At 38.3% G+C, this 14,506-nt stretch overlaps 1 protein-coding gene across 6 annotated transcripts in view; it reads right to left on the bottom strand.

Annotated features, from left to right (window-relative positions):
• Positions 1-4,308: 4,308 nt before the first annotated feature.
• Positions 4,309-14,506, bottom strand: part of GUCY1A1 (guanylate cyclase 1 soluble subunit alpha 1) — a 63,537-nt gene continuing 53,339 nt past the window's right edge. For all 6 annotated transcript variants that reach the window (XM_044224667.1, XM_044224668.1, XM_044224665.1 and 3 more), the window contains exon 9: positions 4,309-5,202. In XM_044224667.1, the coding sequence (XP_044080602.1) occupies positions 5,001-5,202 (202 nt within the window). In that variant the 3' untranslated portion in view covers positions 4,309-5,000. The remainder of the gene's footprint in view (positions 5,203-14,506) is intronic.

Below are 14,506 nucleotides of genomic sequence, written 5' to 3'. Positions count from 1 at the left end.
TTCAGAGATCTTTCTTCAATACAAATGGATTTCAGACTAAACCACTATCTTAGTAGATACTTTCAAGTTTGGACATTACAATTACACAAAGTCTTTTTTCTGCCAAGCAAATTTCTTCACAATCTGTAAGGTTTATTTGCAATGTATTATTTTGACATTAAATACTAAAGAAACTGAAAGGCAAAATCTTCTACTAGAATATCTGAGAAGTCCTAGACCTGCCATTTAAATTTTGTCCTGATTTTTATTCCAGTTTTAAATCTAAAATATTAACATTTTCCTGAAATGAAGTTCATTATGGTGGAAAAAGAGTCTGCACTAATGTGGAGCCTGGGTGGCTCAGTGGGTTAAAGCCTCTGTCTTCAGCTCATATCATGATCCCAGGGTCCTGGGATTGAGCCCTGCAACAGACTCTCTGCTCAGTGGGGGAAACTGCATCCCCCTCTCTCTCTGCCTGCCTCTCTGCCTACTTATGATCTCTGTCTGTCAAATAAATAAGTAAAATCTTAAAAAAGAAAGAAAGAAAGCAAGTCTGCACTAATGATAAAAGAAACCTGGCTTTTAGGATATCAACCCCCCCACCACCAAAATAAAAGAATTTCACCTTTTTCCTCCTTTTGCTTGGTTTGTTTTTATTTTTTGAAATGAGAATCTATGCGTTTATGATCCTATGCTATTTCAAAAAATATATATTATTTATTTATTTATCTATGCAGGCACTGAATAGAAGAAATGGGCACAGGTAGGAGAATAGCTTTGGATGAAAGAGTGCGTAGGTTGTGTGAGCTATAGTCAAAACAGATGCAGGTGTGACAGGTTAAAAGCAAAGCTGCTTCACAGGAAATGTATAGATGGCAACAAAATGTAAAATGTTTGAAGTGGCTGAAAGAAAGAATACCAAATGAGTGCACATCATCAGCATAATAAAAGGAGCGCTTAAAAGGAAGCCAACTTTGTCTAAAATCTGGAAGCACACATACTAAGAACAGAAGGAAACTGAGTTCAACAAAGACAAAGAAGGACTAATTACTCCCATAAGCGTATGCTTTTCAGGACAAGTGTGATTCTTCCCCTTCTCACTAGAGAATGCAAAGATTTCCCAGACTTTGTGAAGAAGCTTAACCACAAATGTACATTTTAATGCTGTAAACTTTGATTAAAGTACATTTTGGTTTTCTCTCCATAATAAAGCAAGTTGGCCCTGCTTTTAGCTTGTATTTAGACAGGGATGGCACTTGTCTATGGTGTTTGCAGCTTTGCGTTCCTGCTTTGCAGAAGACAGTTAAGTCCATCAACACAGGGATTGCAGCACCCCTGGCTTAGCTCCTCAAAGTAACCACCTTCCCATCTCACACACAGGTCATATCCCCAGTCTTCTACCCTTCAGCTCTACCTTCACTGAACTCTCCAGGTACAGCCACTTAAGAGTGAAGCAGCACCAAGGTGCGCAGACAAAATACACTTCATGCTTTATTATTCAGTGAAGGTGAATAATCGGTCAAGCCACCCCAATGAGTATGTGCAAGAGATTCCTTTCCACTTTTTAATAATGCTTATCTAGGTAAAACCCATGCACTTAAAACTACTACAATAATTCATTAATCCATTCTTCTTGGGATCATTAACTGTTGTTTCAACAGAGACTTGAAAGTTGCTTTAAGGTGTCATAAAACCCCATACCTGGGTGGCTCAGTTGGTTAGGCGACTGCCTTCAGCTCAGCTCTTGATCCTGGAGTCCCAGAATCGAATCCTGCATCAGGCTCCCTGCAAGTCTGCTTCTCCGTCTGACCTTCCCCCTTCTCATGCTCTCTCTCTTTCATTTTGTCTCTCTCAAATAAATATATAAAATTAAAAAAAAAAATAAAAGTATCTTATAAAAAAAAAAAAAAAGGCATTATATAGCCCCAGACTAGCCCCAGACTTCACTGGGGCTTTGCATGTAAAGCTCTAGTTGGGCACCTTCGCATTTGGGAAGTCTCAGGGAGCCATGTCTAACCCTCAGACACCATGTGGAGTAGACACTCCCCTTCGTTCACCTCATTCACTTGCTAGACCCACCATAGAACACTCTGTTCCATTCTATGACTGCTTCTGACTTAACCATAGGATATGCTCCGAAGGGTCTTCCTGAGCTTGACTGGCAATATGAGGGAGAAGTAATGTGGAGGAAAGGTTAGTAAAATGTTAAAGCAACTTTTCCTTCCTTCCAATCAAAGGATCTGAAGGACTAATGGCCTTTAGAGTAATACGAAATTCCATACCAGACATGCCAGCTTTACGCTCATGCCTGTTTTCAAACCCAGGAAAAAGCATGAATCATTTTCTTTCGGGATATAGAAGGAACGAGAAGCCATGGATGGAAACACTAAGACCAGAACAGAAGAAATTATTCCTGGAATTCCAGATATTAGGAGAAACAGCCTGATTGGGAAGCACTCTTACGACCTACATTTCTTTATAGAATAGTTAACCTGGCAACAATATTCAGGACCCACAGCCCCCAACCCTGACAAAAGCCCTCTGTCCATTCTTTCCTCCATCCTCCTTTCCATTCCTAGCTTCAGAGCTGCAAGTCGGATCCCTTACTTTCCTTGAAAACTTACCCTCGAGGCAGTCTGTCTCTGGCTACATTCAGAGGTCTAGATTAGAAAATGTATCCATAGTTGCTACCCTCCAAAGTGAATAAGCTAGAGAGAAAAAAGGGAGTCCTTAATTTTTTTTTTTTTAGCATACACACTATGAATTTTGATTAGATCCTATCATGGAAATGTATGTTCATCATAAGAGCCATAAAGTATTCCATAATTAATGAGCCTTTGTAGGCTGGTCTGGGGTATCCATCACAGAAGATTTAATTTCTCTGTGAAATTACATTTTTGGTAACTTTTATTTAGATAAGATTTCAAAGTTATGGAATAGTTACAGGAATAGTACAGGGGATTCCCATATAGCTTTTACTCAACGTTGTTTACATTGCATGTGTATACAGAGAAAATATTTTTTTGTATTTTTTTGAATTTTAATTAACTTACAAACTTAGAACACAAATTATTACTAAATTGGGGTGTGTTTAAAAATTTGCCTTAGGCTCAGGTCATGGTCTCGGGGTCCTGGGATCGAGTCCCACATCGGGCTCTCTGCTCAGCATGGAGCCTGCTTCCCTCTATCTCCCTCTCTACCTGCCTCTCCATCTGCTTGTGATCTCTTTCTGTCAAATAAATAAATAAAATCTTTTTAAAAAATTTTGATAAGGAAGACATTGTGTTTTATGCTTTTTAATTTCCTTTAATTCATATCATTTTTTGTAATTTTAAGGGTTCAGTTACATAAAGAAAAATGTATTTAAGTCTTTATTTTTCTTTTAAACATGTTTATTAACTCCATATAATTGTGAGACTATAACTCTATTTTCCCAAGGCCTATGGCACTTTCAAATAATAGGATTGGTATTTAACAAGCTACAGTCAGTGCTTCAAGATCCTGGGCTATCATTTAGTACATAAATTGTCATGTAGCTCTCATAGTAAACCTGGGATACTAGAGGCCAATCAATAATGACTTTTTATTCCTGAGGTCACCAGGCTAGTGTATCTAAACTCTACAAGTACTGATTTAAAAATTTTAAGTTCATCTTTCTCTTGCTTTGAAATCGAGCTCTTTTTAAAATCAGATCCTTATCCCAACCCAAACTTGCAGGTTATTTAGCTCTTCAGAGAGCTTAGACTAGTATCATTAAAAACAGAAGTTCCAACTCCAGAAAAATGTTTAAGAATTTTCTTAATGAAAACAGAGCATCATCTTCTTCATCAATACTAACATTCTCTTCAAAAAAAGATTGAGATCATTCAACTAGAGTTAAAAAAAATTCACAAATGTGTACTTTGAGAAAAAAACTTGATGACTCTTAGGACATCTGTACACACCAAAGTGTCCAACACAAATTTAAAAATAAGCTATTAGCAAAAAGAACAAGTCTCATTTCCCACTTCTGAACTTAGGTTTTCTCACTGGAACTTTGTACGGCTCAGCATGGCAATGCAGGATGTCTGCTGATATAAATCCAAATTTCTGGGTGTGTGTGCTTAAATGTTTTACTTCTGGACATTATGGTATATCCATATCCCCTGGAATCTCACTTTACTCTCATGTTGATTCTCATTAAATTAAATTAGAATGATATTATTGCATTTTAATATAGGCTATAACCCTCATTTATCTCAAATATCATGACACAAAAATGAATTACTAAAAATTAAACTACTAATATGAATTAATATAGCCTTCACCAAAGTGCAGAATAGAAAAATGTCAAACAAAAGGTAGTATTTATTGATATGACACATTACATTATGGCAGATATTTTTATAAAACAAACTTTGATATTTATAGAAGAACTACTTTATAGTCATATTGCATCTAACCCATAATTGCTTATTTCCTTAAAAAAAAAAAAGTGCAACAGAAAAAAATACCCAACCTATTTTGTTACATACACCAACAGTGAAATGAAGAAATATAATAAAATGCAGAGCTGAAAGGTTCAAAGAGCTAATGGTACCAAAGACTCTAATTTCTATTTGGAAAGCTTTTGTGGGGGCACACTATCACAAATGCACTTTCACAACCACGGCATTCCACCAGGACACAAGACTACAGGTCACTCCATTGGACCGTGCAGGTCAGGGCACTACACCTATCTGACATATATACAATATGCTAAATTGTGAGTACAGGTAATAAGTGATGGGGATAGTATCAGAAATATCCCCCAGAGGTCATTTTTGAGGTTCCTTTCCTTTTTTTTTTTTCCCTCTGAAGACTTGAAGTGTTGAAGTGAATACATTTTTATCATGTTAAGTGGAAGAAAAAGTAGATCGTGATTTAGCTCCTAAAATTTTAATACTGTTCTTAGTCATCCGCAATAATAAAGTGCTTTCAGAGATTCCGCACCTGCTCATAGGAGTCAAAATCCAAAGACTAATAAGCAGATATGTATTTTGCTAATCTATTCCTGAGGCTTTGCCCAAGAAATTGGCATTGCCATCTTCGACATCTTTCTTCTGGAACCACGGTTTTGAATTTGTTACTGGTTGATAAGCTTCCAGAAAATGACAGATTCCAGGAATTTCACTGGGGAAGTTTGGTGGAAGTTCCTCCCTTGATCGAGGGGTAAACACAAAACCAGGGCAGTCTTTGAGTAATCTGAAAAGATTAAAATAAAAATATTAAAATTAGAATCTAATACAGAGGTAACTGTCTACTCAAGAAAAAACAACTTAACTAAATCAATATTCCTGACAAACAGATCTTCCTTGACTTATGATGGGGTTACATCTTCATAAGTTGAAAATGTCATAAACTGAAAATACTATAAGTTGAAAATGCATTTCATACACCTAACCTAGGAACATCATAGCTTGGCCTGGCCTGCCGTAATGTGTTCAGAACACTTTTTTTTTTTTTAAATATTTTATTTATTTATTTGACACAGAGAGAGAGAGAGAAAGAGAGAGTACAAGCAGGGGGAGCAGCACAGGCAAAGGGAGAAGCAGACTACCCACTGATCAAAGAACCTGATGTGGGCCTCGATCCCAAGACCCTGAGATCATGACCTGAGCCAAAGGCAGCTGCTTAACCAACTGAGCCACCCAGACATCCCTGTGCTTGGAACACTTACAGTAGCCTGCAGTTTGGCAAAATCCTCTAATACATGGTCTATTATATAATAAAGTGTTTAATAGCTCATGTAATTTAGAGGAGTAGGGAATTTGGGTAAATTGGAAGGGGAGGTGAACCATGAGAGACTATGGACTCTGAAAAACAGTCTGAGGGGTTTGAAGTGGTGGGGGGGTGGGAGGTTGGGGTACCAGGTGGTGGGTATTATAGAGGGCACGGCTTGCATGGAGCACTGGGTGTGGTGAAAAAATAATGAATACTGTTTTTCTGAAAATAAATAAATTGGAAAAAAAAAAGTAAAGGAGTTTCTTTTGGAAAAAAAAAATATTTTATTGAAAGTGAAAAACAGAGTAGTTAAGTTTATCAGTTGTTCATCCCCCTGATTGTGAACAAGACTGTCATGTGGCATATCACTAGTTAGGGAAAAGATCAAAATTTGAAATTCCAACTATGGTTTCTAGTGAATGCATATGGTTTTCCCACCACTGTAAAGTTAAAAAATCATTAAGTTGCACCATTGAAAGCTGGGGACTGTCTGTATTAATAAACTAACCATTTTCAGTGTGATTGGCAGAAAGATCCCAATGATTTTAAAAATATCTTCACAGAAGAACAAAGAAGAATCGATTCACAATAACAAAAGAAAATTCTCCAAATAATGTATTTCACTCACATTAGGAAATATATAAAATATTTTTGTAAAGATAAAATCAATAATTCATATAACAGTAAATTCATAGTAGTGGGAAAAAATGCAAAATAATCCAAAAGTCTAATAATAGCAAAAAACCCCCAACCCCATCCATAAACATAGTGTTCTAGAATAAGACTTCCTAGGTTGAAAGAGAAAAGACATTGTCCATTTATTGGCTCATTTATTTTGTATATATTATGGGGAAGTAATCTAGGACAAGAGGTTGTGAAAGAAAAGTTCTGTATAAGATATATTACATATAGAAGCCTGGCGGCTCAGTCTTTAAGCATCTGCCTTTGGCTCAGGTCTTGATCCCAGGGTCCTCGGATCAAGCCCCACATTAGGGCTCCCTGCTCTGTGGGAGCCTGCTTCTCCTCCTCCCACTCCCCCTGCTTGTGTTCCTCTCTTGCTATGTCTCTCTTTGTCAAATAAATAAATGAAAATCTTTAAAAAAAAATACATACATACACACACACATATATATCATATATAATGTGATATATATTTCTATATATAATGTGACATACATATATATGATGTGAAAATAACATATGAATCTCTTGATAGAATTTTTATGAATTGTAGGTTAGTAAGACTAAAAGGAAATTTAATTATACAAATTAACACTCTTCTTACTGTCTTGTATTAGAAATATTTCTTCTTAAATTTATTTGTTTACCACATTTTATTATTTGCTATTAACTACTTGTCCACTGCAGTAAACTCACTTTATTGTATTTGTTCATTTTTTTAATAAGTTTTTATTTATATCCCAAGTAGTTAACACACAGTGTAATATTAGTTTCAGGTGCATAATATAGTGATTCAACACTTCCATACAACAATCGGTGTTCATCACAAGTACACTCTTTATTCCCCATCACCTATTTCCCCCACTCCCCCAACGACCTCCGCTCTGGTAACCAACAGTTTGGTCTCTGTGGTTAAGGGTCTGTGTCTTGGCTTGCCTGATCTCTCTCTCTCTCTTTTCCCCTTTGCTCGTTTGTTTTGTTTCTTAAATTCCACATATAAGTTAAATGCATTTTAAGTTCCAATCCTACTGATGAAGTTACTTGTTCCTCTTTCTATTTCCTTCCTTAACTTTCTGTCAAAAGCAAACTTTTTTTTATTTTTTTAAAGATTTTATTTATTTATTCATGAAAGACACACAGAGAGAGAGAGTCAGAGACAGAGGGAGAAGCAGGCTCCCTGCTGAGCCGGGAGCCCAATGCAAGGCTAGATCCCAGGACTAGATCCCGAGTCTTGAGCTGAGCCAAAGACAGACGCCCAACCATATGAGCCACCCAGATGCCCCAAATGCAAACTTAGTAAGCATTTCTCTAACCTATTATTCAGGTATATGTATTCAGGACAGGAAATGTTGGTAGTTCTGGGCCCTAAACCAACTTCCACAGAAAACCACATATTATACATGCCCGACCAGACCATGACCTCCGCCTCATCAGCTTGTGACGTCATGCCTTAATGTAACAGAAGATGGCGCTGCATTAGATTTGGTACCGTGACACCCTATGTACTGAAGAAACCAACCAAACAGAAATCTAGGTTTCAAAAATGGCAGAACTCAAGTAGAGAAGAACATGTGAATATTCAATTAGCTAATTTTAAAAAGCTTCATCAATAAATATGCAATCTGCAAAATAATTAATGAAATGATGCTTTAGTCATGATCCATAAATATCTGAATGCCTATTATTTACAAGGCATAATATTTGGTAATACATAATAAGAAGTTTCAAATTTCATAGTATTAAAAGTATAAGCTTCAAAGTCTGGTGGACCTAGGCTGAGACAGCAGCAAAGATGTCTGTTTTCTAACCTTTAAGATGGAGTAATAATAGTACAGTTCTCTTAGGACAGCTGTGAAGATTAAATAAATAGATTAAACATGATGGGATAAGCGTCAATTAGTTATCAGTTCACACTCATCATATTGGTAACATTTGGGGAACAGAAACCTTCATATACTGTTGGTGGGATATAAATTGGGAAGACCAACTTGGACAGCGAATGGATGGTTAGTGAAGCTGGGCTGGACGTAGCCTATGGTCTGGCAATCTGTGGGGTGTAGTATAGCTCTCCATGGCTTATTCAAGCTCTGCTAGACCTGGCTCAAACTGGCCTACGAGAGCCAACTGCTAAACATTCAGGGATTTTTATGAGACAATTAAACCATCTGTGGCTGAAACCTGCTGCGGTGGGAGTACGTACGCCACAGAAATGGGTCAGTGCTAAAAATCAGAGACTCTCCACTTTCCTCCTAATGCTGGTTTACCTGCAAAATGCTGCATTAGGACCAGCTTAAATAAATGATCTAAGTTTACAATTCATCAAAAAAAAATCTCAAAAACATAATAGGCAGCAGATTTAAGGCAAGTCGTGAAAGGATATGGACAAGTTGAACGGGCATCTATTTTTCTCTCATTTTGTTTTTCTACCTGGAGGAACCTAAATGAGAGTGACACTCTTGGCCTCTTTCTGCCCACTTTCTTTCCTGGTAGTGAGTTTGGGAGAAGCTGCTGAGCATGCTCTTCTCGGTGCCTTCCTGCCTCTCTTTGGGAGCCCTCCTGTCTGCGGGAAATGTATGCTCTCAGCTGCTCCTACAAACCCTAAGGGGCACAGAGTCCAGCCTGTGAGATAGCAGTGGTTTGTGGGGAGAGGGGGAAAATTTTCTTTCTTTCTTTTTTTTTTTTTTAATAAAACAGGGATCTTGGGGGCCCTGGGTGGCTCAGTGGGTTAAGCCTCTGCCTGCCTTCGGCTCAGGTCATGATTTCAGGGTCCTGGGATCAAGTCCTGCATCAGGCTCTCTGCTCAGTGGGGAGTCTGATTCCTCCTCTCTCTCTGCCAACTTGTGATCTTTCTGTCAAATAAATAAATAAATAAAATTTGAAAAAAATAAAACAGGGATCTGAAAGAAAAATGACGGAATACGGACATTTATTAAATATTAGTATTGGTCACATGGGTGGCCATGGGTGTCATATTTTATTTTCTTTTAATTTTTCTTTCTGTAGGTTTAAAATGTTTAAAAATTACTTATAAAGTGCATAAAACTATAAAGGTTTGATAAATAACAATATATAAAATTAAGACCTTTCTTTTTTCTGTCTATATCAACCCAGATTTTCCTAATGAATATGGTGATTATAATCATAACCTTATGTTTAAATTTATGTAAAACATTCAGCACTTGGAAGTGGCTTTAAAGTATACCATTTGAATCTAAGTGCCTTGCTCACGAAGACACATCTGAAAAGCTCTGTGTTTAGGACTGTACAGCCTGTCTTCTGAATACAAATTCTATCCTTCTTAAAGAAACTTACAGGTAAACACAATTAGAGTGTCACGGAGTAAGAAATGTTCATTAAATCATCTTTAAAAAAAATTAGATTTTTTTTTTTACAGATTTATTTATTTATTTGAGAGAGACAGAGAGCATGCAGGGAAGAGGGGCAGAGGGAGAAAAGAATCTTAGGTAGGGTCCGTGCTCAGCGTGGAACCTGACGTGGGGCTCAATCTCCAGACTCTGAGATCACCACCCTGAGATCACAACCTGAGCTGAGACTCAGAGTCGGACGCTTAATTATCTGTGCCACCCTGGTGTACCAAAAAGATCAGAATTTTTAAGGAAAAGAGGTTGGAAAAATAATACCATTTAGATGAAAGTCTGAAGGAGGCCAGAGCCAAGAAAAGCAACAAAAGTTTCAGGGCAGATATCCACATATGGTGGGAGTTTCCTTTACTCTCTCTTGACCAGATACCATTTTCCCCAAATTGTTGTATTAACTCTCCTTTTTTCTGTCAGCTCTCCATAATCTCTTTCTTCTCTTTGTTCCTTCCCTTTACAGAACTGAAGTCTTGTTTGTCTTTTATTAGGTTCTCAGATCTTTCTTGCAAACAGCAGTTCCTGGTTGTACTTTCCCACCCACCCTGGGCAGTATCCATTTATATCCCTCACGTGCCATTTTTGTCTTTAATGATCCCTGGATCACCACATAAACCTGTCTCATTAATCCACTGACCTGAAACTTGGACAATATTTAGTCTTGTCTCAGTTTTCTGTACTTCAGTGAGATCAAACAAGAGGGCAGAACATTGTCCCTGAAAATAAAAGTCCTGGTCCCATTTAGAATGAGGAATGTGTAACTGTCGTAACACAGCAACATGGTAAATTACTGATTAGACCCAGGAGTGAAAGGTAAGATTTGAAGGTAAGGATTTTGAAGGATTTTCTGTGCGTGTGGGGTACTTATTCTGTGTCCTGAATTTATAAATTTTATAAGTGTACCAAGGATACAGTTACATGTGTACATATAATTTTTGTTTGACAAATGTCACCCCAGATTTCAACCAGTCAAGTTCTCCAAAGAAATAATTAGGTTTTATATTTGTACGACATCTAGTAGAGTCTACTGTTTATCCCAAACTTTGATAGAACTGGAATTATGTCTCTATTTCACAATCCAGTTGTTAAATTTCACAAAGCCTGCACCTTTTTTTTTTAAAGATTTTATTTATTTATTTGACAGAGAGAGAGCATAAGGAGGCAAAGAGGCAGGCAGAGAGAGAGAGGAGGAAGCAGGCTCCCTGCTGAGCAGAGAGCCCGATGCAGGACTCGATCCCAGGACCCTGAGATCATGACCTAAGCCGAAGGCAGTGGCTTAACCCACTGAGCCACCCAGGCACCCACAAAGCCTGCACTTTTGATTGAAATTTATATTATCAATTCTAAATTTTCCTATCATTTGGGAAAAAAATAAGATAGTTTTTAAAAGAAAGACTTTTAAAATGTGGCTAAACGTATTTCACATTAAATACTTATTTCTTGCCTAAATAAAGCATTTTAACTACTACTTGCCCTTTAGAGAAGACATATATATTTCTTATATGAAAGTAAGAGGTAAATAAATTAAAAAAGGAAAAAAAATACCTTATTTGTCTACAAAAGATAGAAAGAAATTTAGTAAAAACACTGATGTTCAGTATCGATTAAATTTTCATTATCCTTCATAGATGTGCATAAAAATACATACTAAGAAATAATAAAAAAACCCACAAAAATGTGAATAGTTACTGTCTCTGGATAGTGAGAGTATCAACTGTTTTTATTTCCTTTGTAACTTTCTGACATTGTAAATTTTCTAAAATGAGAGAGCATATATTACTATTATAATCAAAAAATAATTTATTAAAAGGAAGGTGGCACTATGTATGGTGTAAAATCTTGTACGTGCATGCCCAGTAACATTGCCTATATGATGAACCTAAGCATTTAAGCTATGAGCCTTCTCCTGTTGCTGAAAATGTATACCGAAGTGTCATAATACGCTGCTGGAAGACACGAGATCTTAAAGTACATTTTTTTTTTTTTTTAAAGATTTATTTTATTTATTTATTTGACAGACAGAGATCAGAAGTCGGCAAGACGCAGGCAGAGAGAGAGGAGGAAGCAGGCTTCCCACAGAGCAGAGAGCCCGATGCGGGGCTCGATCCCAGGACCCTGGGATCATGACCCGAGCCGAAGGCAGCGGCTTAATCCACTGAGCCACCCAGGCGCCCCTTAAAGTACATTTTGGGAGTAAAAAGAGTAGCGGATATCAGTGTCTCCTATCAAGATTTAAGACAACCAGACTTTGAAAAATGAAACAAAGGAAGAATTTGAAAACGTTTTGTCTTGTAATTCCTGAAAACAATTAAAATAGAAGAACTAGAAAATACACTTTTTTCTATATGAAGGTTTGGTTTTAAGGATACATACACTCCCAAGGACTCCTCATGGTGTCCATGCACATATAATACATTACTGAACACTCAATCGCTGTGAAATGACAAGAAGCTACTCGAGTTATCTCAGGACTATCAGCCTGACTTCCTGCAGAAAGCAGAGTCATATCCTCTAAGGACTTGAGTTCCTCTCCTTACATGGCCTATCTGGGATGACTCTGAGGCTATTCCCATTACAATAGCCCTTCATATGCCCTTCATATGATTTTACCTATCTCCAAGGACTTTTCCAATTCTCCTGCTGGAGTGACTCATTTTCATATCAAAGAGGGGTCCGTCAATCAATAAATACTTATTGCTGTCCTACCACACCCCAGGTACTGATCTGGGAACTGGGGCTATGAAGTGTAGACCACCGGAGGCTGACACACTCCGAGGGGAGGTAGGCAATAAACACTGAAAGAAAAACACCATTTTAGACACAGGTGTGAGCTAAGAAGATGGAAAAATAAAATAACGTGAGGCGTGTGAGGCTAAAGTTGTTCCTCTAGCTATGGCAGTTAACTAACCAGTGTCTCGTTGAAGGGGTGACATTCGACTTAAGCTCTAATTATGAGAAAGACGACGACGCAGGATGATCCAGGGAACAAGTAGAAAGCAGAGGTACAGCCAGTATCCTCAATTCAGGAATGGGTGTAGCAAGTCCGAAGGGAAAAAGGCAGGCCAGGATGGCAGGGTGGCAGTGAGCGAAGGAGAAAGTGGAAGAAAATAAAGTGACACAACACAGGTTGGCAGGACATTGATCAAAGAGGACATTTTGGTCTCATTTGGTAGCATACTTCAATTTCATTCTGGTTGCAATGGGAAGCCATTGCGGGGGTTTTGACGCAGGAGTGACGAGACTGGATTTATACTTGAGAGAGACGATCTGGCTGCTGTGTGGGGGATGGACTGTGCGGAGGAGGTGGACAAGAAAGCAAGCAGAAGAGTGAGGGTGATCCTGGGTTGGCTGGGGTGGGACAGAGGAGGGAGGCTTGCCTTGGGGTGTGGTACAGAAGAAAGTGAAAAAAGATGTATTCAGGATATAATCTGTGGGTGGATGTGGTAAGCTGTGAGGGGGAGAAAGCGATGATCGCCCTGAGATTTAGAGTCTAAAATGGTGGTGCCATTTTAAGGAGATTGATAAAGCAAGCTAGGCTGTGGGGGGGGGGTGGTGGATTTCATCAGGCTACTGTATGTAGGAAATTACTTGTTCTAAGATGATCAAGATAATTTTAATTTGTCAATTAGTCATCTGAGCAGAAATACAGAATAGGATATATGAGTCTGTAGCTTAGTGAAGAATTGTGGGATGGACTAGGGATAAAACGACAAAAAACAACAGAAAAAAAAAAAAAAAAAACTGTGAGTCAATAAAATTCAGACACAGAAGACAATGGGGACAGAGCTCCAGGGACTTCGAAGGTATGGTGGGGAAAAGAGCAACAACACAAAACACTGAGATGATGAAGTCACGGGGTAATGAGGAAACGAGGTGAGTGTGGAGTCACAAAAGCCTAAGGAAGAAAACATTCAACAGAGGGACTGCTCAAGCTATTCAGCTGCCATTGAGATGTTGAGGAAGATAAGGGGGAAGAACTGAGCATGATTTTAGCAAGGAACACCGACGACCCCATTAAGAACCATGTCAGTGGAGTGCAAGGGACACATGCTGATAGGTGTGAGCCAGAGAGCCAACAGGAGATTAAAAAAAAAAAAAAAAAATAGAGCCAGTGAGTATGAAGAACTCTTGCAATGAGTTTTGCTGGAAAAAGAACAAAAATATGGTGGCGGTGTTGGGGGTGGGTAGCTGAAATATGCTTGGAAACAAGGAAGATACTATTTTAAGAAGTCTAATAGGAAGACACACCTGTTTTCTGATGGGAATAATCATTTCACCAGAGAAACTGATCATAGAGAGAAACCAGGTATTTTCAGGAGACCAGTTCTTGAGAAAGCGAGAAGTGGTCACACTCAGAGCAAACTTGGGGGGATCGTCTGGAGGAGGAGCAGGCAAGATGGTGGCACTGTCACCAGAGCAAGAGGCTGTGACCAGGGCTCTGGGGGGGGAGGTAACTAGCCTGATGGGGTCTGCCCCCAGGGGAAGGTGGTGATACACTTATCAGATGCATTCCTGTCTTCTCTGGTGAAACAGGAAAAGAAGTTATCAACTCTAAAAAGAAAGGCTGTGGAGTTTTCAGGAGAACGAAGATGCTATAAAATAGCTTTCTCTGAGAACAGGAATGATAACTTTCTGGGAATCGTTTGGTACGTTAGCTACCACTTATGTCTGGAACACATTTTGCCATTCAAGCTTTTCTGTTAAAACTGGATTCTTAAAATGAGATGGAA

This window comes from Neovison vison, chromosome 11, assembly GCF_020171115.1.
Source record: "Neovison vison isolate M4711 chromosome 11, ASM_NN_V1, whole genome shotgun sequence".
Classification (NCBI taxonomy): domain Eukaryota; kingdom Metazoa; phylum Chordata; class Mammalia; order Carnivora; family Mustelidae; genus Neogale; species Neogale vison.
This window is presented reverse-complemented; position numbering and strand designations above follow the sequence as displayed.